The sequence below is a fragment of the Mustela nivalis genome, assembly GCF_964662115.1.
Source record: "Mustela nivalis genome assembly, chromosome: 6".
In the NCBI taxonomy this organism is placed as follows: Eukaryota; Metazoa; Chordata; class Mammalia; order Carnivora; family Mustelidae; genus Mustela; species Mustela nivalis.
The window spans coordinates 13744534-13767194 of NC_139025.1; the positions used below are offsets into that span (position 1 = coordinate 13744534).

Consider the following 22661-nt stretch of genomic DNA (forward strand, 5'->3'; position numbering starts at 1 on the left):
GGGTAGGCGCGCCTGGTGGCTCAGTTGGTTGGGTGTGGACCCTTGATTTCAGCTCAGGTCATGATCTCAGGGTTGTGAGACTGAGGCCCCGTGGGGCTCTGTGCTGGCGTGAAGCCTGCTTAGCATTCTCTCTCTCCCTCTCCCACTGCCCCTCTGCTGTCCTCTCTCTCTCTCTAAAAAGGGAGAGAGAAAGAGAGAGAGAGAGAGAAAGGGGATTAAAGTAGTTGCCAAGAAAGAACTGAGGGAAGAGAGGCAGGGCCGGACAGCTCTCCCTTCTGTGAACCAGCCGTGTTGCCCCTCTTGAGACAGCCTTGTGTCCCCCTCCCTCTGCTTCAGTTTGGTGACCCCCACGGAGCTCTAAGGCACAGGTGTTCACTAACATTTGCAGACTCTTGGAGCTGGAAGGGACCTCCAGCCCCTCTCTCTGTTTACCCACTGGGGACACTGCGGTGCCAAGAGGTTAGGCGGTTGACCCCAGGCAACACGGAACCCGTGGCAGAGCCAGGACCAGCGTCTAGAACCTCTTGATTGCCCTGCCCTCTGCCCCTGGCTGTCTCCAAATCGTTTTCTTCATTCAGCTCTCATTCTTAGGGTTTGAGGAGCTACCGTGACTGGAAGGGAGGCAGAGCTGGGGACTGGGAAGGTTCCCAGAGTTTGGGAAGGAGTTCAAAGGAAATCTCACATTGGCAGACCAAAAGCCCATTCAAGAGGCTAATTTTGATGCAGGATCTGGGACTCTTCCAACAGCACCTGGGTCTGCCTAGATGATGCTGGGAAAGAAAGGAACCAGGCACTCATTTGCATATATGCAAACGAGGCCTTCCACAGCTGTCCAGAAGCCACCTCTGCTGGAGCACCCCCGCTCAGCGCTCAGCGGCTGGGGCCTGCTTTCATCTGTCTACTGAGCCTTGGAAGAAAGAGAGAGAGGCGCTTGCCAGAGCCTCCCACCAAGCTGACAGGGACACAGAGTCATCCCAACACCCCTGCACTGGAGGCGTAAAGAGCTTAAATCTCTGGAGTATGAAATTAGGGTCTCTCTCGCCGTCCCACGGCCCACTCCTCACCCCCACTCTGCTCCTCTTCCCCTGCTGGGCAGGAACAGAAGGTCAGGTCCAAGGTCCAGGATTCTAGCCAAGGCGCTGGGGGGAGGATTTCCCCATGCCTTAGCATAAGAAGAGCTGCACTTTTCTGGGGTTCCCACATCCCCTTTCCCTGGCCTCAACACCACCCAGGCCCGTCCCTCTCTGCAAGGCCTTCCCCTCCCTTGCTGAGCCCTGGGAGAAAAAAGAGACCAGGCAATTGGCCTGGGAAAGGAGAGGCCTGACCTGAAACCCAGCTCAGCCCCTAGATTCCCTATCACCCCTAACAAGTCTCAGCCTCAGTTTCCCCTTCTCTAAATTTGAGGGTGGGGCAGGGAGCTTAGAATCGTGTTTTTAGCCAAGGAACTCCTTCCCCCAATGAAATCTTAGAGGGACCTCTGATTCCATAGAGCTGTGCTGCCTGGTTGCCACAGCTCTGGGAGGAAAAGATCAGTCAGGCTCTCCCCCACCTGCTGACCTCATGGGGCCCCTGAGGCCCATCAGAGCACAGTGTGAAAACCACTGGGCTCGCTGGTCCCTAAGATCGCTTCCTGCTGCCAGAGTCTGTGGTTTCAAGGCCAGTAATGGCAGCCTGAGAAGTGGGTAAGTGAGGCTAAGGGGGAATGAAAAAGAATTTTTTTTTTAAGATTTGATTTATTTATTTGACAGACAGAGATCACAAGTAGGCAGAGAGGCAGGCAGGGGGTTGGGGGAAGCAGACTCCCCACTGAGCAGAGATTCCCGACGCGGGGCTCCATCCCAGAACCTCAAGACCACGACCTGAGCCGAAGGCAGAGGCCCAACCCACTGAGCCACCCAGGCGCCCCTGAAAAAGGATTTTAAACTGATGGCAAGACTCAAGTGCAGCCAGCAAACCTGTGAAACACACTCAGCCCTGAAGTTTGGATTTGCGGAACTGCCTTCCGGAAAATCCTGCGGGAGGCTCTCAGCCTCTCTCTCCACATCCATCCTGGCCCTGGATGGCCTGAGGCTAGGGAACTCCCCTCTGAGGGCAGCTGAGGAGGGCTTGCCGACCTTGTAAGTCCTCAAGCATGCGCGCTCACTTCCTCTCTCTCTCTCTCTCTTTCCACCCCCAGCTTGCCTCGGCCTTCGATCTCTCCCCTCCCCCGCCCCCCCCCACCTGCCAGCCCGGCCCAGTCCATCCCTGGGAAAGCATTTGAACAATAGCTGGAGAAGGGGATCAGGTATCCCGGGGGGGGGGACTGGCCCCTACAAAACACACAGATGGTTAATCCCTGGGCAGTTCTGGGCGTTCCTTTCCTCCCCCGACCCCAGCCCCTCTCTCCCCTCTGTTTCCACTCCTGGTCCAGCTCCCGACACCCCTACTCTCCTGACAGACATAGTTTGCCGATGGCGGTTCCCTAGCCATCCGGAGTCAGTCTCCCTCTCTAGGCCTTAGTTTAGAGAGAAATAGGCATCACGCTGACAAGGCGTGCTTCAACGTGGGGGATGTCACAGATCCCTTTGAGAATCTGAAGAAAACCATGCATCCATACACATCACATACACATACACCCCGCATAAAATTTTACAGACAGGTTGGAAGTCCATCCACGAACTAGAGGGAGACTATCCAGGGGTCTTGTCCGTGCTCGAGTTCTGAGTCTCGGACCCTGGGCCCAGCCCCTCCACACCATGCTGGCTGAACCTCCTGGTGCCCTGGTCTGGAAATGCCAGAGGGACTCACAGGGGGGTAGGGCCCCCTGCACAGCTTGCCCCTGCCGCTTCAACACTCCTCCAGACCCCTGGGAAACAGGTGGAGAGGCGAGTGGGCCACTCAGCAGACAGGGCAGAGAGCAGAGGGGGCACAGCCTCTGGTCCCTCCTTCTCAGACCCCAGAACCCTGGCCTGGGAACTACAGTCCACAGCGCACCTGATCCCACTTGGCATCTGACCTTGGCCCTGCCTGTGTGTTCTCCTGTGGTGAGCAGCAAGCTCTATGGGACAAGGCCCTGCTCCTCCCATCCAGCAGGACGTCCCCATCGGAAGCTCCCAACTCCATTCCCCCGCTGAAGGCTTTCCAGGTCACACCCCAGCCCTAGGCATTCCTGCCTCAGCTCCTGACACTCTGTCCACACTGACCTGTCTGAACTATGTCCACACACATGCCGCAAGTTCTCTGTCTCCCTCTCGCTGCTCCTTCCATCACCTAATGTCCAAATTACCTAAAATGGCACCTCCTCTCTGAAGCCTTCCTAGCTTTCTCTCTAGTTAGAAGTCCTCTCCTGATGAGACTCTCATTATCTGACAGCTACTGTGACCTTGGACATGTTCCCCTCATTTCTGAGGATAAACTCCACAGTCTAAGACCGTAAAATTACTTAGTGGACATGTCTAGTGTGCCAGGTATGGGGTCAAGAGCTCTTTACCTGAGTTGTCCCATTTCCTCTTCGTACAAATGCAAGACGTAAGGCTGACGAGATTATCTCTGGTCAGAGACAAAGGGCCAAAGCCACCTCTCTCTGGTTCCCAACTCATGGACTTTCCTCTGCCTTTTGTGCCTGAATTTCTTGAGGGAACTCCTCCTATCTTGAGGATAGGATCTTACCCACTTTTCTTCTAGATCGAAGCTATTGCCACACCCGAGATTAAGTGGTGGGAGAGGGGCGCCTGTGTGGCTCGGTGGGTTAAGCCTCTGCCTTCGGCTCAGATCATGATCCCAGGGTCCTGGGATCGAGTCCCATGTTGGGCTCCCTGCTCAGCAGGGAGCCTGCTTCCCTCTCTCTCTCTGCCTGCCTCTCTGCCCACTTGTGATCTCTGTCAAGTAAATAAATATAATCTTTTAAAAAAATGGGGGGAGGGAGGATGCGTGGAGAAGAGCGAGGGAAAACGATATGCACCAGGCACTATACATGTGTGACTGTCTTCCTCCGCCTTCACTGCTACTCTACGAAATGGGTACAAATGGGTATCCTTACCCCCGTGTTACAGATGAGGCAGCTGAGGCTCCTGGAGGGCGGGTAAAATGCTCACCGGCAGTGACCTCGAGGAGCAGCGCTGGCCTTCCCTCCCAGACTTCTCAGGCCCCGAAGCACCCCCAGACCAGCAGCTTCTCAGTGTGCCTTGAGGCAGGGATGAGCTCTCTGGCTGCCTCCTTCCAGTCTGCAAATTCGTCCCCAAGTATGAGAGCCCAGTGACTTTAGTAATTGAAAAAAAAAATTTTTTTTTTACCTTCCCTGATTGGAACTGTATTCCTGGGGGCAATTATTTCGGGCTCAAGACATAATTAAAAGCATACAGGGGTGCAGTGCATATCCTTGGAATGGTGTAACCAGAGGAAGGCTAATGACTTTATGGCACAACAAAAGACCACTACAAGAGCTGCATTTCACCGCCTCCCTTGTTTGAGCCTGGTTGGAGGAAGATGGGTCATGATCTTACATAGCCCTTTAAAACCAAAAGATAGTTATAAACCACCGGTTTTAAGCCCCGTGCTTTTAGGTGCTCTTCACAAATGGCTTTAGCCTCTAGTTGGCTATTTGGAATTAATCTAATAATGTCTTTTTTCAGGGTCCTTTCTGAGCTCTTTAAGGAAAACACTGGTCTTTTTGCCTCAGAGAGGCATAGAAATTATTTTCATAATTTATTATTTTTTTAAGTGCAGAGTGGATTTCCTTTAAGAACAACACAGGCTGGTCCACTTAATGTAAATCTTGTAAATAATGCAGCGGGACTTGAAGGGTTCATGTTCTAAGTGGGCCATAGTAACCCAACAGAGAGTGTTGGGTAAAGGCCCGGCCACCCTGGGCCTTCCCACTCAGCAGATCCACGTTCCCCACAGGAGCCAGGGCCCGTGGTGCAGGACCCGTTGCTGGTTCTGCCAGGACCTTGCCCCAGAGGGGAAAAGACGTGTATCTCCAGGCCCCACCCCATTTCTTCTGACTTGTTCGCAACTCGGACACATTGACAAAAGACCAAATGGAATGTTGGAGAAGTTCTGAGTAGTTGTGGGAAAGGAGGATTGTGAAAGATCTACCTAAAAAGGATCCAGATGAAGGTTCAAGAACTAAGACGAGCTTAAGGACCTACCCTTGGGGAGGATGTTCGGAGGGCGGGGAGAAGGAGTAAGGGTTGCAAGGATCCAAGCCCACACATCAGACAAAATGGCAGTAGAGTTGCTTACCTCGCACAGGTTCAGGGCTTGGAGAGCCTCCAACACCAGCTCTTAGCTTCAGAAGAGGCTCTCTGTGCAGCGCTGTTGGCAACTAGGGCCGGTGGAAGAGTTTCCCCCGGATCGGGGAGGCAGCCTGGGTCCTGGGGCCTAAGGCACAGGTGCCAGGCTAGCCCATTGCCCCCAGATAAATGAGAGCAAAGCCCTCATTTCTGTCTTCACTTGGAAAGCCCACTCCCAAATTCCACGGCTGTGGAAGTCCCACGGCTCCAAGGTGCCTAGCCCTTTGGAGTACGTTCTCCTCTGCCCCCCGTTTCCCTTCAGGACCATACCTCTGTCATCTCATCCTGAATTCAAGTCACTTTTGTACGTGTCCGTCCCCTGGTGGACCCCCTGTTCCCCCTGAGAGGCTCTCAGGTTGATACTGAGCTCTGTGTCCTCCGAGTCTGTAGCTCATAGAAGATGGTCAAGTTATGTCATGAACAATGTCTAAGATGACCCTTCCATGCACCTCTGTGGACACGGAGGACCCAGGGCTGTAAGGAGACCACCAGGCCCTCCTCAGCACCGGGAGACCCCAGGGAGCCTCTCTGGAATTGTGTTTTGCCTCTGTTTGGGGTTGAGCCTGTGTGTAATCCCTGGTGGGGCCGGCATGATTTTCCTCAAGGTTTCAAGGGGGTTGAAGCCGTTTCATATTTCTCTGTTTGGCAAACAGTCTGTCCCCCTCCCTCCCTTCCCAGGCATCAGGAATCCCAGAAATTAAAACCGGAGGGACTCTGGTTTCTTTCTGAGGAAGGGGGCTCTGCAGCAGATGCGAGCGGAGTGCCCAGCCAGGAGGCGGGGTGGGGGCACCAGGCCCTGGGGTTTCTCTGCAGAGGCAGGGCAGGAAGAGAAAGAGGGAACAGCCCTGGATAAAAAGCCCCCGGTGCTCCCAGGATGGACCCGGTATCCTGCGGAGGCAAGAACCCTTTCTCTAGAAGCTGAGTTGGGGCTGGGTGGACAGCAGCCGCCCTCTGGCTCCCTGAGAACTTTCTGGTGGAGGGAAGCAGGAGGAGCCAGGCCCAGCTGAGGGAGGCGGGGGCCCAGATGCCAGCAGACAGGGAGCGGGAGCCCAGGAGGGCTGGGAGCGAATCGGGCCTCTGAACAGAGGCTTGGAGATGGCTTGGAGATGGCAGGCGGGCGCTGTGCAGACGAGCAGAGCTGACACCTGAATCCCCGCTTCCTCCCCCTGGAGAGCACTTTAATGAGGCTCACAGCTGTGGTATCACCGAAAGAGCATTAACAATGCTAATTACCTCAAGTTTAGCCCGAACATTCTCAACCCACCCACCTTGGGAGCTCGTTGTTGTTCTGGCCCTTGGAGAGCCCTGGGGGACTGCGGCTGGAGCTGGGGACCAGGAGGGGACAGCAGACCCCAGGTAGGACAGAGCAGCATGGGAAGTGGAGTGGGGGAGGGAGTGCAGCGGGTCCTGCAGGGACCCCCAGGACAGGAGGAAGTGAAGCCTCCCAGTCATAACACCCACGTTCCTCTGCTCTGCTTAAGAGGAACCCAAGGGAGAAGCCCCTGGTGGAAGTCAGGCCCCTTTTGGAGAAAGCTGGGAGCAGAGACCGAATTTGTTTGTACTTGACAAATGGCCTCCCGTCATCCCACTGCCTCCTGCAGCCTCGGGGGACACCCCTTAGGGCCCCCACCATGTAGACCCAAAGATGTGGGATTTCAAACTGTGGGATTTTTAAAGCAGCGAACCAGCAGCTTAGGAACTAGATGACATCCCATTGGTGCTGGTCAGTGGCTTGAGTGAAAGGTTGGGGCCCAGGAACGTTTTTCCCACCCCTGCCGTCCGAGGACACTGGGCACCCCCAAAGTCCCTTCCAGAAGCCCAGGCTTCTGCAGAATTCACTTGAAGAGCAGTGATGTAGAGCCAGCTCAACCTCTGGCTTCGTTGTGTCTGGCCTTCCCCCCCTGCCCGTCCACCACGCAGGGCTGCATGGGGCAGACTGCGTCAGCCACTGTGGAGGGCTGGGAGCCTGGGCGTCGGGGCTGCAGGATGGATATGGTGCTTGTGCTTACGTCCACCTGGCCTCTTAGCTCCTTCTCTAAACCTGCTGAGCTGATAGAAGCTCATGCCCATGTCTGAAAAGTCACACATCAGCCAGCTAGACAACAGGACTGCAGCTTCTGATTCCTGTCCCAGTGTCCCCTCTGCTCCAAGATGGGGAAACCCCACTGTGTCTGTGTCCCAAGTCCACAGCCTTGGGCTCTCTCTAACGCAGGGTGCTATCCCCTTGGTCCCTTCTTCTTAGTCCCCTACCCCACCCACCTGCTCGGGCTTTGCTTGAACATAAGGTGGGTCCCTCCAGGTCCCTCGTCCCTCCACTGTCCCCGCGACTCCCGAGAGCAACATCAGCGTCTGGGCTGTGGTGGAGAACTTTCCCAGGCCCAGCTGACTGCTTGCCTCTCTCAGCAACCGGTAGAATGAGCCTGGGAGGCAAAGCTGAGTTCCCTGGGTTCCGAGGGGGAACCTCCCCACCGTCCTTACAGACAGAAGACCTGTGCGTGAGTACCTGGGCCATCTCTTGGTACCCAGACTTTGTCCTGAGCTAATGCGCCCCCACAGCCGACATCTGTGGCTCCTGAGATCACTCTGGGTGGAGGGCCTGCCTTTCCGTTCCGACCCTTGTAGAGATGTCCCCACACAAGTTGTCCCCGGCAACCTGCTGGATGGCAGGTGTCTGCAGCAGCAGCAGTGGCTCATGGGCTAGAGAAAACGAGCCCAGACTTGGCTTGGAAAGAAAAGGCTGAAGGCACACCAACTTCAGAACAGCTAAGCACGCCCCCAGCGGAGGCACTAAGGGACACCTGCTCTTCCTCACTGCCTTGTCCACCCGGCTCTTCCTGGAAAGCCCAAGCAGATTCCAACTACAAGCCCACTGATGGACTGAGACCGAAGTCTCTGCTGGGGCTCTAGCCCCTCCCCCACACATTCCCCTTGACCCTGGTCATCATATGTTGTGTTATTTCCTGTCTGGCTCCTTAGCCGAGTGACGGGGAGGGCCTTGTCTTCCCTGCTGGACCCCCAGTGCCCAATACATGGGAGAGGCTTTATTTGCTGACTTATCTTCAGTGTGTTTTTGGAAGACTGACTCCGAGCCCTCGGCCTTAGGACCCCCCTGGCTGCGCGGTCCCGAAGTCCCACTGTTCCTTTAAGGCGGTTGCTAAGCAGGCTGGGGAGACTCTAAGCGCAGATGTGTCTTCTGCAAAGCCTCCTGCTCCTTGCTCAAGGCAGCCATCTCACTGCCTTTTATGGAAGGTGGTTTCTGACCTGAGAGGGGAGGAGCAATGACTCAGCGGGCTTCTAGATGGGTCCTGAGCCTGAGGTCTCTTTCCCCCACCAAGGTCCCCCATCTCGGCGGGCCATGAGTCATCTCAGTCATGCACCTCCCCTCCCCCAGAATTCCAGGGGGTTCTCTCCAGAATGCCCTGGCCTCTCATGGGGGTCTCCTCCTCTGGGAAGCTCTAGGTGCCTGCTGTACCCACGAAAGCTGCAGGGACTGAGGCTTCCCAGGAGCTTGGGGAGGGGTGGAAGAAGTCCCTCACCAGCAACAACTGACCCCCGAACTGGGTGTCTCCTCACATACATGGAAGCACCAGGGTTTCTCTGGAGCCTGACACGCAAGCACACGCACACTGCATGCACACATGTAGTCCCACTGTATACCCCAGCGTGAAAGAGCCCTACTGTCACAGGATCTGTGTGTTTCCAGTTGATCTTTTGAAGACTGGGGTAGGGAATGGGTAAGAGGGGGAAAATAACCCAAAGTTCCCAAGCATTTTAAAGCCTTTTATTTGTTTACACATTCTCTAAATTGCAGACAAAAGAGATTTGCTACATAGGTCATCAACACGGCTAACCAACCACAGAACAAGATACTAACCACAGCAAAGAAGGGACGGGGCCTGTGACTCAGTCCTTGTGAGCGTGCAAGGGCTCCGCAGATGGGCTGGGATTCCAGGGCTCCCCAAGACAAAGACTGCTTGATGCCCACATTGTGTTGGCTCCTGGTCTTGACGTCTCCAAGGCCCTCCTGCCAGAACCCAGTCAGGACAGGGGCAAAGGCAGGCAGAGAGGAAGGGGTCCTCGGTCCTGGGCAGCCCCTCCAGGCAGTCTTCCCGAACAAAGCAATTGCCTCGGCTTCCAGGTGGGCCTAAAAATTGGGATGTGGGCTGTTTCCAACCTGGAGATCCTCCTGGAGACTTGCACAGCACACCAGCTCTCGGGAAAGTCACAGAACCCGGGTGGCCCCTTCAGACAGTGGGAGATGGGGCACGGCCTCACCTCCCATACTGAAATACGAGAGCTCGTGATACATCCCACAGAGAGGGCAGAAACATCACGGCACCTTCCACTTCGGGAGCCACGGGAGAAGGGAGACTTGACACAGGAGAAAGGAGCACCCCAGAAGACAGAGGCAGTGCGGGGCACATCCCTACACGCTGAGAGTGCGTCACATCACATCCGGAAGAGTGGGGGGGGGCGAGGCGGAGCTGGAGGCAGGGCTGGGGGGACTCTTTGTTTGCCTGTTGTGCTGGTTGCTTTTGAGAGGAAGCAATGGGGTCATCTTCGGACCATTCTGTACAGACTCGTAAGCCTGGAGCCCTTCTCTCTAGTCTCATGAAAGCTGTGCCGGCCTCCGTCCTGGACACCGTCCAATGTGCCCGAGCCGCTCAAGGCAAAAACCCTAAGTTGTCCAGTCAGCAGGAGGTAACGTGGTGTTGGTACCCAAGGTCCGATGGGGAGGGAGTCCAAGGGGGCGTAAAAGCAAGACCCCCTGTCACAAGCATGTCTATCGCCAAGGCCAGCTCTCTCAGCCATTCTGTTACAACTGAGAGTTTCAGAGAGAGCTGGGGCGGGGTGGGGCGGGGGGCTGAGAGAGTACTCTGGAAAGATGGGGCTGTACTGTTGGAAGGGTTTCCCTCTCTTGTGCCCACACCTGGAAGCAAGTGACCCTGACTTGGCATCGCGTCTGCGGGTCTAGAGATATCATGGAGACTGAGCAATGGGAGATGGCTGGAACGTTTCCAGGGCTGCCCTTTCTGAAGACAGCCAAAGCCATCTGGGGGCAGTAAATTCTCAAGGCTGCACGGCCCCCAGGATCTATTCTCCCGCTGAGACAGAGCAGGGAAGACTAAGTCCTTCCCAGACTTCTCCAACTCTGAGCCCAGCCCAAGGGCTGCCGCACCCTTCTGGGAACCTACACGGGCATGGGCTCCCTCACGAGGCCCCCGGACAGGCAGTTTCTTCTAAAGGACCCCTTCATCCTTTCTACCCTAGCCAGCCCACAACCCCAGGCCTCATATGCGCTGGCCACCCTCCCACCAGAGCCCCCAGAACCAGCCTCCTCCTGAGGAGAAACACGGTGGGGCATCAGGGAACTAGAAGGAGAAAAGGAATTTCTTTTGGCTTCTGGGCAGAGATGCTCCATTTCTTGGCTCTCAAAAGGGAATGTTCTCAAAACTGGGCTTTAAAATTGCCCTCAGCCTAAACACATGGGGTGGGGGGAGCCGACCTACCTGAGGTCTGGCTTGTGCCCCAGTGCATCGTGTCATGTGAACAGGCCAGTCTGTCCTTCTGGTGTCAATTTCCTCATCAGTCCGGTGGGTCGGCATCAGGCCAGGAGGGGCTGAGCAGGCTGTGTTCTCAGCCCCAGAGTCTATTTGGGTGGAGGTGGGAGGGAGACTGTCTCGGGGCTCAGAGCTGTCCTGCTCCCAGTCCCTTTCCCGTGGAGCTGAGGGGACCAGTGGGCTCAGAGTCTGAAGCCGGCTGCCGGGAAGTGGTGCTGCCAGTCTGGCCTGGATGGGACCCAGGTCAGATGACTCTCCCCTCTGTCACCAGCAGGAGAGACCCGGTCAATCAGGGTCATTCAAAGGAGGCTCAGTTCAAAAGAACCAAAGGCTTTCACATGGGCAGGGGTCAAAGCCCAGAATGCATTTCAGGTTCTCACACACTTTAAAACCAGTCCTGCGGCCAAGCATCGCGAAAGCCTTATGTCCCCGAGTCTCTCACAGAAATCAGCAACATTCTGCCTTGCTTAGAGCCACATCCTGTCCAGGGACCCTAAAGAGCTTTCCTGCAGCCTCCCGAGCAGAGAAACTGAAGGCTGCTTTAGGCCCACTGGGCACTAACACCCACCCCGGGGCAGATACCTGCCCCACCCCAGCCCAGGCACCCCGCTTGAAAGCAAGCTCAGTGTGACTGCTTCTGGGAGCAGGGAGAAGCTGCAGTCTGGCCGTCACATGTGCGGAGAAAAGATGGAACAAATGGCTTATTCCTGATGCGGTCAATTCGGACAACAGGGAGTCTACTGAGGCGTGATCCCATGAGCACCTGGCCCAAGGTGGGCATGGGAAGGTTCCTGGAATCCCCTCCTCATGCTAAGCCTCTCCCCCCACGCCCACCTCCTACTGCCCTTGCCAGACCCGCACAGGAGGCCGCCGAGGCAGGCGGGGAGTCCGGACTGAGCATGACGCCCCCTTTCCGTCATTCCCCGCTCTGCTCTTCCGAGTGGCGATGGGACAAGACTGTCAGGTGAGTCACTTTCCAGCTCTGGTCGGGCCCTGCCAATCGCACCGCCCTGCCCACCACCCCGGGAGTCTAAACCAGCATTTGGAGGCACAGCCTCTGTTTCCTTGGGCCACTCGGCGCTCTCCAACCCAGGTGCCTTCATCATTGCTGAAACACGTGGCAAAGACGGTCGCCTTCCAAAGGCAGCCAGTGCTTGGGCCGATGGATACAAGCAACTGGGCTGGGGTCAACTGTGTTCTTCCCGCCCAAGTTCCAGAGGGTGGAGACAACCAGATACTTGAGCCCGCTCTTCTATCCATGTGCACACGAACACGAAAGGAGAGACCTAGATACACGGAGGCCTTCCTGGAGGGTGTCTTACCTGACAGGAGATCAGAACACTGGGAGACTGTGATTTGGGAATGGAAAAGCAGGCTGAAGCCTGGGCCAGGATGTGGTTTCTTTTTCCAGCCCCCAGGGGACCTAGGGTGTTGCTCTGCACATAGTGGGTGCCCTGCCAAGTGTTTCAGTGAGTACCAGCCTGCCCAGCAACCGCTCATGGTGGGCAAGAAATGTGCTCATTTTCCTTCAGAACAAAAATGCCCTGTGGGCAAACATGGCAGATAAACAGTGAGGAACTCAGGTGGACATTTCTCTCATTTTCCCAAACAAAGGCACAAACGCTCCCGAAGCCTCTGACCGTTTCCTACCACAGCGCGACTCCCCTGCTTTCCCAAATGTCCCAGGGACCAGATGCATCTGGAAGCCAGGGCTCTCTGCCTCCCTAGCCCCCTCTCCGGCCACCTGCTCCCACCTCCTCTGCTCTGAGCTAACCCTTCTACAGTTTCATTCTCTCACTCACATATGATCTAGCAATGTTTCCTTCTTTTTTCCCAAGTACCCAATTTAGACCTCTTCAACTACATGTTGAAAATGTGCAGGGAGTATATTTCCTTTTTCTCTCGTGCCCGCCCGCGCCCGGCCCTTCAGCATCTAGCGTGGCAGGAGGGAAGGGACCAGCGGCTGCAAGAAAGGAGGGGGCGGGCCAAGCAAGAGGAGAACCAGGGTCTCAGGTGGGGGGTAAACGCGACAGGGCAAAGTCAATAAGAACCACAATCCCAATTCCAGCCACAAAATCTGCGTGTCCCTTTGACAGCAGAATTGAGACGTGTGCCTCCGAGTTTGCGGGAATTGCCAAACACCTTCCCCCCAAAGAAGCCGAAGTGAAGGGAGAAGGGAAGGAGAGAGGGTGTGTCGGGGCTCTTCCGAGGATCAGCTCCCAGTACAAGTCCCGGAGGTGTGCAGGGGCTGGAGCCTGGGGTGGGCCCGGCTGGACCTCAGGGAAAGACCCCCCTGGGACAAGCATTTCCCCTCCCATCCTGGAGCAACGCGGAGGGTTCACTTTAGTTTGTCAAGCTGTGTGTGTGTGTGTGTGTGTGTGTGTGTGTCCCCACTTTCATCATCAATATTGGTAACATTGAAATAATAGAGATGCAAAGAGGCAGGCAAACAGGATGCAGTGGGCGTGAATCTGACCTGGAGAGGAGGCGGAGGGGAAACACAGGGGCTTGGGGGCCTCCCCCAAGTCCTGCAGGGACCACTTCCCCTTCCCCTCTTCCCCCCACGGGGCACGTATGTGCCAGATTGGGTCGGTGCTGCCCTCAACGGCCACTTTGCTCGCTGCCTGGGCTAGAGGTCATTATTGGTATTTATATCTCTGTTGAGGAGGGTTCTGGCTGCCCGCCAGTCCCGGTTCCTGCCTTCCTCTGGCCTGCCCTGCGAAATGTCACCATCAGCACAAATGCTTCCTTCTCTTGGTGGGGCCAAAGAGGGGGAAACCCTGGAATGACCCTCTTTCAAGGCACTGGAGCAAAGAAAGGAAGGGAGTTGGGAACAAAGAGACTGACTAAGGGGCATTCCTATACCCTCTGACCCCTGTTATCCACGCCCATCCCCCACAGCCGCATAAGATCCTGGGGAGTCACGCCAGGCCTCAGCCATCAGCAGAGACACAGCCATGCCTCACTCAGAGCCCAGACAGAACATTCCCTGGGAATCCACCCACTTCCAGATCCTTCCCCTCACACAGGGAGCCCCCCTGTTCATTCTACGAAGCCAGTTGGAGGAAGACGGGGCAAGGCCCAGACCTCTCCCCATCACCATTTCCTGGAGGTGCTTCCTTTGGGCCTCTCTTCTCAGCAGCCTGGGCTGGAAGCATGGAGAGGGGGGCCACGCAGCCAGGCCTTCCTAGGAGCAGCTGCGGAGCTGCTCAAAGAAAGCCCTCAGTGCGTCTGTCTGGGGGTTCTGCTCATCCTCCCACATTCAAGGCACCGAGCAGTCAGCAGCGCTCTGCCTCCCCCCACACACCCTCTAGTTATTTAACTCTGGGACTTCTAAGTGCACATCAGGCTTCCGGGCCCTCCTCAAGGGGCCTCCCCACCTTCTCTTCATTTTGCTTTGCCTGACAGGAAAGACGAAAGACCTTTGACGTTCCCCCTCTCCTTCCTCTGGGCCCCCCTTCCTCCCTCCCTCCTGCAAAATAATGAACCCGCTACAGGTGACACCAACGCACAGCTCCAAAAAGGAGCCAGCTGTGGCAGGCTGGGTGTCTTCGCTGGGAGTCTGAGCTCTGGCCCAAGGAGTCAACATCTCCTTGGGGTGTGACACACGCATGTCCTGAGGAGGGACCTGCCCTGGGGGATGGTCAGGGAGTGAGAGAGGAAGGGAGGCTTCTATCCCCCCACTTGTAGCCTAGCTTGAAAACCAGTCTAGGGACGGGGAATGTGGTCCGTGGGGCTCCCGGACCTCCCCTCAACCACAGACCCAGGGGCCCCTCTTCTCTGAATCTAAAGCCTGAAGTTGCCAGTAATCTTTCTTCAAGAACACGGCTCTGTCTCCTAAACGTGCCCCAATAGGAAAAGTAATAATAATCATCTCATTTTTCTTCCTTAATGATCTGAGCTCTTCAAGGGGAGGGCCAAAAGGAATCGTTCTGTGTTCAACGAAGAAAGCCTAAAATGCATCACGAGCGGAACTCTCTGGGGTATCATGAAACCATCACAGTGAAATCTAAACCCGAAACTTTCAACCCGTTACTTTTCAGTTCTGGAGGACTCCGGCCACCCTTGCACCCACCCATGGCTCACCATCCTAGTTCCGAGTCTCACATCTGAGCATAGCCCCAGGAAGCTGCTGCTCCTCGTGGCCTGCCTCGACTTCCCACCAGGCCCTGGGGCGCTGACAGCAGCAGGGGCGCCGTGGGACCCTGGGGCTCCTGCTCTAGGTGCTAGGCGTCTGTGCAGGGTTGAGAAGGAAAACAGAATGTCAATCTCCTAGCAGAGGCCTTGCCTGGAGAGCCTCACAACGTTGCCAGCACTGGATTTGCTGCAGGAGCAAAAAAGAAGTGTCTCGGGAAAAAAAGGTTTTCCATTTCCGGCGCAGATCCCATGGCCTCGCCCCCTCTCTGGCTAGGTGGAGCCACAATATAGGGGTGCAAAGTCTCCTTGGCTGTTCCAGGGATTCTAGCTGGCAGGCAAGAGTGTCTTTATCTCCCATTGGTGGCCTCTCTACCCAGTCACAAGAGACACCCAAGTGTGGGGGCCTCCATCAGGACAGGCCCCAGGGCCAGACCTTCACCAGCCCTAGTGCTCATCCCGGCAACAACCCTGCTGGACAGGCCACATCTCCCTGCCTCACAGACATGGAAAAGGAGTCCCAGAATTTGCCCAAGGTCAACCAGCTAGAAATGTAGCAGAGCTGGGCTTTACACCAAAGTTTCTAAGTGAATGTTACATTGAACTGAATCATAGTCCTCTCCAGAAGCTGGCTCCTCAGACTAGGTGATGATGATCTTGTAGAAAGGAGTACCCCCAAGTATCTTCATTCTGAAATCCCCAACCCCAGGGTAAATCCCTCACCTCCCACCAACAGCAAACCCAAGCACGGGTCCTTGTCACAGCTTTGGCTTACTGCCTCTGACCACAGGCAGCCCAGCCCTAAAACATAAACCCATTTGGGTCAAAAGGGAGATTCTGGTTATAGGTTCAAGGTTATCTTTTCAAGGTTAGATGACCTTGGCTAATTCACACAAGAAGGGGACATAGAAATCGTTAGGGATCCCTCCCTGGAAAGCCCTGCTTTCCGGTGGTTGTTTATAGAACATTAAGCTTTTTTAGTCTCCCAGTGTCACTGTGGAACAGACAGGGCAAGGGTTATTATCTCTGTTTTATAGGTGGGGAGAACTGAGGTTCCGAGACGCTAGGTGACTTGCCCGAGGTCACTTTGTTACTGAATAGCAAAGGCAAAACCAAAACCCTGATCAGCCACGTGCACGCCATGATTCTAGCTCGTTCTCTGGGGGTCAGAGAAAGACCAATCTGAAGTTTACCGTCCTTTTCTTGGTCTCAATACAGAAAGGGATAAATGTGACTCTAGAGATTCTGTCTGCTTGCTGTACCCCAAAAGTGTCGTCCCATAAGCTGGCCTTGCTATCCCCACTTTCCAGATGGGGAAACTGAGACCTCAAAGAGGAAGAGGCTGCACTGATCCCACAGGGAATGCAACCGGGAAGGGAACTCTGGACCCTCTTCACACCCATTCTAGGGCCTGGAGCTCCCGTCCCTGACCCCACTGTGGGTTACAGCACCCTCCCTTGCAAGACTCAATTCCCCCTCGTGGAACGCATGTGTACACCCTCCAAAGAGGTTTTGTCAAGTAGGAGGGCCCCAGTTTGAGGTTTCAGACTTCCTTTTTTAACCTTTAAGCTATTGTGGCATTTGGGAACATTCTGGTCACTTTTTCTCTAAAATTAAGTCAAAGTGATTTTCAAAACCAGCAATCAGCCTTTGAGGACACCCCACTTTGGGTTTTGTGGGAAGACAAAGAGCCAGAGCAGTCGGGAGAGGACATCCGCTCCTCTGATGTGACACTTCTGGGGAGCAGATGACAAGACCGCACGGCAGCTCCCCAAACCCTCCCTGCCCCTCCAGAATCCAAAACAGCCTCCCCAGCCAGCAGGGGGAAGGACGTATCATAGGAGCAGGATGAAAATCCCATCTGGACAGGGCCCTTCAAACCAGCCTGTTATGTATGCACGCAGCTCACTCGCAGGCCACGGGCCCCTCCAGGAGACTGACCCCACAGGTCACTCTGCAAGGGCCTGGGTGAGACCAGCCCCGCTCGGCTCCACGCCAGGCTGCCCTGAGGCCACTGGCCGAGAGCAGTGAGCCCAGGAGGGAGGCTCTTGCCAAGTCATGGAGCGAACCCCACAGCCGGGCAGAAGTGGCCCAACGAGCCTCCCAGTCTCCAGGGGCTTCCTCAGGAGCTGGAGGACTAAAAATAACCTTGGCCTTTGTTGGGAGCAGCCGGGCCACGGAGATGGAGCTGATTTCAAGGAAGCTGAGCATGCGCGAGGGTCCCGCTCACCGAGACCCGCCCTTTGGGCAAATGATTTTTCCAGAAACGTGTCAGTTACTGTGTGCTGCTGCCGTGGCCATCGCCTCCGAGATTCAAAGACAGCCCGAGCCACTCCGGCCCTCGGGGCTGACTTCCAACACAGGCGTCTCAGAAGCTCAGCTTCCCACCTCTTTCTTCTCAAAACATTTTTTTTTTCTTTTTTTTTGGAAAACAAGAGTCCAGCACGTACTGGGGAGCTTAGAGGGCAAGAGCAGCCCTCCGGCTGAGGAGTGTGCGTCACTGCCGCCGTGATCATAAAGAATCCCCCCCACCCCAGTTATTTGTTGAGGTGACAATCATCTCGACCCCATCCTCAAATCCCCAGAGTCGGGCGACAGTGGCAGTCGGGTGACAGTCAGCAGACAGTGGCCAACACACACCGTGTAGAAGGAAGAAATTACTTGGGGAAAAGACTTTGTGGTGCCACATCAATACTGACGGGTTTCGCAAAGCTGCGTCCTTTGTGCCAACATTCAGATTCTGGACTGGGCAGCCTTCACCCACTTTCCTGGTTCTTGAGTCCCGCCGGGGAAAGTTCCAGACCTAGGCTGGTGGGGAGGCAGAGCCCTAGCATCTTCCCTGGCCATAGGCTGTGCCTTATCTCACCTCAAGGACACCCCAGCTCTGAAGGTCGAGGAACCACAAAGCCCCCCCGGATGGATAACAAAGACTGACTGGGCTGCGGCAGGACCTCTGAATTTTCTTCCCAACATTTCCACCCACCCCTCAGCACTTCTTCCTTCTCCAGCCCCATCAAGAGACCACCCTGGGTGTAGACATCACAAGGTATCTGGGTGGGGGTTAGGGGGGTGGGGGGAGGGCAGAAAACCTCTTTTCTTCTTCACAGAGACCAAGGAACAAAGAGGGAGTTTCATCATCAAGATGGCCTCCGACTCCGAGTCTGGAAGTTTCCAGGGAGGCTTGTAATAAATAACAACTTCTCCACAGCCTTTTGTTCCTTTGCTGAGTTCAGGATAAAGAGCCGAAGCAGGAGGCGGGAGGCTGTGTGAAGATTTCTTGGAACACAATAGATAGAAAACACCAGACTACACATGAGTGACTGATCGGTGGTCACAAAACAGCTTCCCTTAAAATGGGAACCAGTGAGAGGGCTGCAGGGCTGGGGGCAACGTGAGGGGGTCCCACAGGGCCGGGGCTAGGGGTGTTCTTCAAAAGTGCGACATCCTTCCGGTGGAAACGAGGAGGGGCTGGCCGAAATGCTGGAACCTGTGTGTAGGAGGTAAGCAGACACCTCACCCTCTCGGTGCCGCACGTCCAAGCCCTCTGTGACCACGGGTCTTCCTTACAGTTGGTCTCTCTGGATATTTGGGAGTGGGGGCTTGATCCGGTTTGAAGTGGGCTCCGCGTACGCCTCTCCAGCAGCAGGTCACGGTCTGCGACCTGGGGCCCTAGGCTTGGCAGCCGAAGGCTGAGGCTTTCTCTTTGAGCAGTTCCCAACACAGGTGGCAGCTCCAGCTTCCTACAAGAGACGAGAGGCCCTGGTCACCAGCGGCCCCTCTCCAGCCCTGAGGCCCCGCCCCTTGGCCCTGACTCCTGCAAGCCCCATTGCTCTTTCCACTTTCCCAGTTCAGAGACCGAGGCCCGGTCCTCAACCTGGGCTGGAGATTGTAACTCGGCAGAGGGTAAGGGCTGCTCAGAGAACACTTGGGTGCCCAGAGGCCTTCAGCTGAACCTGAACCTCCTTCCAGGACGTGGTCTCCAGCAACAGCACCAGACCTGAGCCTGTTCCCCTAGAAGCTCACAGCCGCCCTCCACCACCACCACTTCAGCCACACATCCACGAACATTTCCTCAGCCCCATGCTGGAGTTCCAGGGGGTGGAACCGTGCCTCTGTTTCCATCTGTCAACTGGTAGCGGTCCTACATGCCTCACAGAACTGTGATGATTGAATGAGACAAGACACGGAAAGGCCTTAGCACAAGGCTGGCACCATAGTGAGGGCTCCCCAAGTGGTAGGAGTAGCTGTTGCTGCTACTGTCCACCTCATCATCGTTACCTTCTGGGGGCTCAGCCACAGGGGGATTTAAACAGTACATGTGATAGCCACGGTCACAGTCATCGCAGAAGAGGAGCTGGTCCTGGTGGAAGACAGAGTAGGTAGAGGGGAGGAGAGAGAGAGTGAATATTCCTCCAGACTGGTCCGTGCAGACCCATCTCCCTGAGTGCCCCTTTCCAGGCACCAGCTGAGGTCTTCACTGCTCCCTGAATGTGCTCGGTGCTTTGCCCAGGCCTGGAAATCCCCCTGCCTCCCCAACTATGCCAACCATACTCCCACTTTAGGGTTCTACTCAAATCAGGCCTCCTCCAAGAAGCCTGCCTTGACTACCACCTTACATTCGAGTTTAAAGAGATTCCTTATTCTTTAGAACTCCTGTAGCCAATAACTCTGTTTCCATAAAGGAGGAAAACCACATCTCTTTGCTTCTACCTTCCCCATAAGGATTGTCTAGTACACAGAAAATACTTCAAATGTTTGCAAATTTTAGCTGAATTCTTCTTAAGCTCACCCTTTCCGTCTGTGAAAAGGGCAACGGCCATCCTTGATGGTAACATCCATAACACCTCAGAACCTATTCAGGGTTTCATTACGAGAATATAGAGGAATGCACACAATGCGATGCCACCCTTCAGATCCCCAGAGCCTCCTCAGGGGCTGGAGGCTGGAGCCCAGGTGAGAACAGGACCCCCTAGCATGGTGTTTAACTTCAAAGGATGCAGTCTGCACCTTCACTCCCCAAGTTCCCTGGGCCTAGACGCTCTCCCGGGCCCTGACCCGTGCTCTTCTAGACCATTCCCTACCCACCCTTCAAGTCTTCCAGCTCCTCCATCCTACAGAGATGTCCCTAATCTAGCTCAAATGAAAGTTCTCTCACCCCTCTTGCATCCCCATAGTCCTCCCTCTTTCTTATGACATTTAATTGCGTTTTCCTTCATGGCACAAAGCCTGGCATGTGGTAGACATCTACGCACGAAGGTTTTCTTGAATAGTTCTTTTGGAATATGCCTCCTTCACCTACTCCTTTATGGATTGTAAGGCCTTTGGAGCAGAACCCTGTCTTAACTCATCTCCACATCTCCTTCAGAACTGGTACATAGTAGATACGTGTTTGTGATCTGCTCCCCATTATCCAGGTTCAGTTCCACTCTATTCTTGAATGGCTTATAAGACGTTTGCAAAACTAAGTTTTGCATCAAATCTCACCTTGGCTCCCCTCAGCACAATGATCCTGGAAAAAGTAGGTATTGAAGTTGGAAACCCTGGCAAGCAAGCAATAAGGCAGGAGATACCATGAAGACTTTTTTTTTTTAATCACACTAACACTTTTCAACAGGGCAATGGGAAGCCTTTGAAGAGTTAGCAACAGAGGAGTGACTGGTCACACATGGAATTTAGAAAGATCTCCCCAGCTGCTGTGTACAAATAGATACCTGGGTGGAGGAAGGTTGGTTCTAGAGGCTGGAAAACCACTTAGAATGCTACTACCACCAGGTGATGGTGGCCTGAATTAGGATTGTGGCATGGGGGAAAAGCAAGGGTCTTGTTCCCATTTGAAAGTTATTGATTAGATGATGGCAAAGAAATCAAGAATGTCTCCTAGGTTGTGCTTGGTCAGCAAGCCAGATGATACAGCTACCCATTGAGATGTGAGCAGAAGAGTAGATCCATGGGAGCCAGAATGCAGCCTAAGCTAGAGACATGTTCTGCACATTCACAGATCACGCAATGGAGATGCCCTAGAGGCAGCTGGACATCAGGAAAGATGCTTGACCATGAGATACAGATTTGGGAATCATTGGTGATTAGATGATAATGGAGGTCCTAAGAGAGGAAGCCCAGAGTATGTCACAGATGTCCTTGAACTTGAGGTCATGGAGGGATGTCCATGACCTTCTTGAAATCATATGCACAACTTAATGTATAGGTACAAAAGTACATTTTTCTGAGAAAAGAGTAAGTCCATAGCTTTCATTGAAACTTCTGAAAAATCAAGGACTCAAAAAACATTATTGAGATAAAGGCCAAAATCAGACCCTGAGAACACCAATCTTGAGGGATAGGCAGACGAAAAAGAGACTAAGACACAGGCTCCAAGAGGTAGGATGAAAACCAGGACAGTGTGGTTTACTCCAAAAAATTTTACACCATTGTCTTGGTGCTGAAGTGAGCTATATTACAGTATAATTTAGGAATAATTCAAGGACGAATAAGTTAGGATGGGAACAGAAAATAGGGAGAGATTTGTCAGAGAGAGTACTACCAAAGTCTTAAAGACACATAATTCCTGATATAGTGCTGATACAAGAAATATGAGAAGGTAGAATACCCTGGATCAGATTTTCCCAAAGGGAAACCAGGCGTCTGTGGATTTAAATACATTTTTCATGGGCTGATTGTTGTCTAGCACCACATTCTCTTCTTTCTCATGTGCTTTTTAAGATAACTGCCTATCAAAACCACCCATATCAGCCAGTTCATGCTAACCCCAATGAAAAACATAATTTAAATGCCTCCTAACTCTCAAGTCCCCAAGAACTAGTTCCAGTAGAATGGCCACAGTTCCAGTAGAACAGGAACCCCATTCTGGTCTGTGCAGGGTAAATCTCTGACTATGTGCAAAGAACCCTACTTCCCTGGCAGCCTCACCCCTTGAATCCTCCCCTACAGCTCTGCCAAGTCAATGAAAACTCTCCATATTGATACTATTTGTAAAGCTAAAGACCAGAACCAACCCAAATGTCTATCAGTAAGAGACTAGTTGAATAAACTAATGAAGAACTATGCAGCTGTAGGAAAAAAAATTATGTCCATACATTGTGGTGGAGTGAGTAATCTAGGACATCCACTGAAAAAGCAAGGTGTGGAAAACAGGGGTGTCTGCTACTATTGTGTAAGGAAATGTGTTCTTTTTTTTTTTTTATTCATACACATGAATTCTTATGGATTCATACACATATACATTTAATATGTTATATTTAAATAGAAGGAAAAGATAAGCCATAATTTTTTTAATGGTCACCTATGAGCAGAGTGAGGGAATATTCTGAAAGAGTAGGAACAGAAGCTATTTAAGAGACTTGATTCTGGAATGAGTAAATATTTTTCATTGTCATAAAACAAAATTCACACTGTTCTTGTCCCTTAAAAAAAGAAAAATGAAACAAGTGTATCTAATTATGTATTAGTTGATGGCATAACCACATAGAAAGTAACTATTCCAAGTGACTTTAAAACTACGTAGCTTGACTATACATCCTGAGTCAAATATACCTTAAGAACAAAAATGTGTGTGTGTGTGTGTGTATTTCCAGAAACCACATTGTTAGTGGTAATAGCGGAATTAATATTCTGAGAACTGTATGTATCAAATGAGTGATTTTGTTGTAACTAAGAAGAATTTTGACATACTTGA

At 53.6% G+C, this 22661-nt stretch overlaps 1 protein-coding gene across 3 annotated transcripts in view; it reads right to left on the reverse strand.

Moving 5' to 3' along the window:
* Positions 1-9038: 9038 nt before the first annotated feature.
* DPF3 (double PHD fingers 3) overlaps positions 9039-22661 on the reverse strand; it is a 262662-nt gene continuing 249039 nt past the window's right edge. For all 3 annotated transcript variants that reach the window (XM_082733505.1, XM_082733502.1, XM_082733506.1), the window contains exons 10-11: positions 19247-19328; positions 9039-18708 (exon numbers count right to left, since the gene is read on the reverse strand). In XM_082733505.1, the coding sequence (XP_082589631.1) occupies positions 18638-18708; positions 19247-19328 (153 nt within the window). In that variant the 3' untranslated portion in view covers positions 9039-18637. The remainder of the gene's footprint in view (positions 18709-19246; positions 19329-22661) is intronic.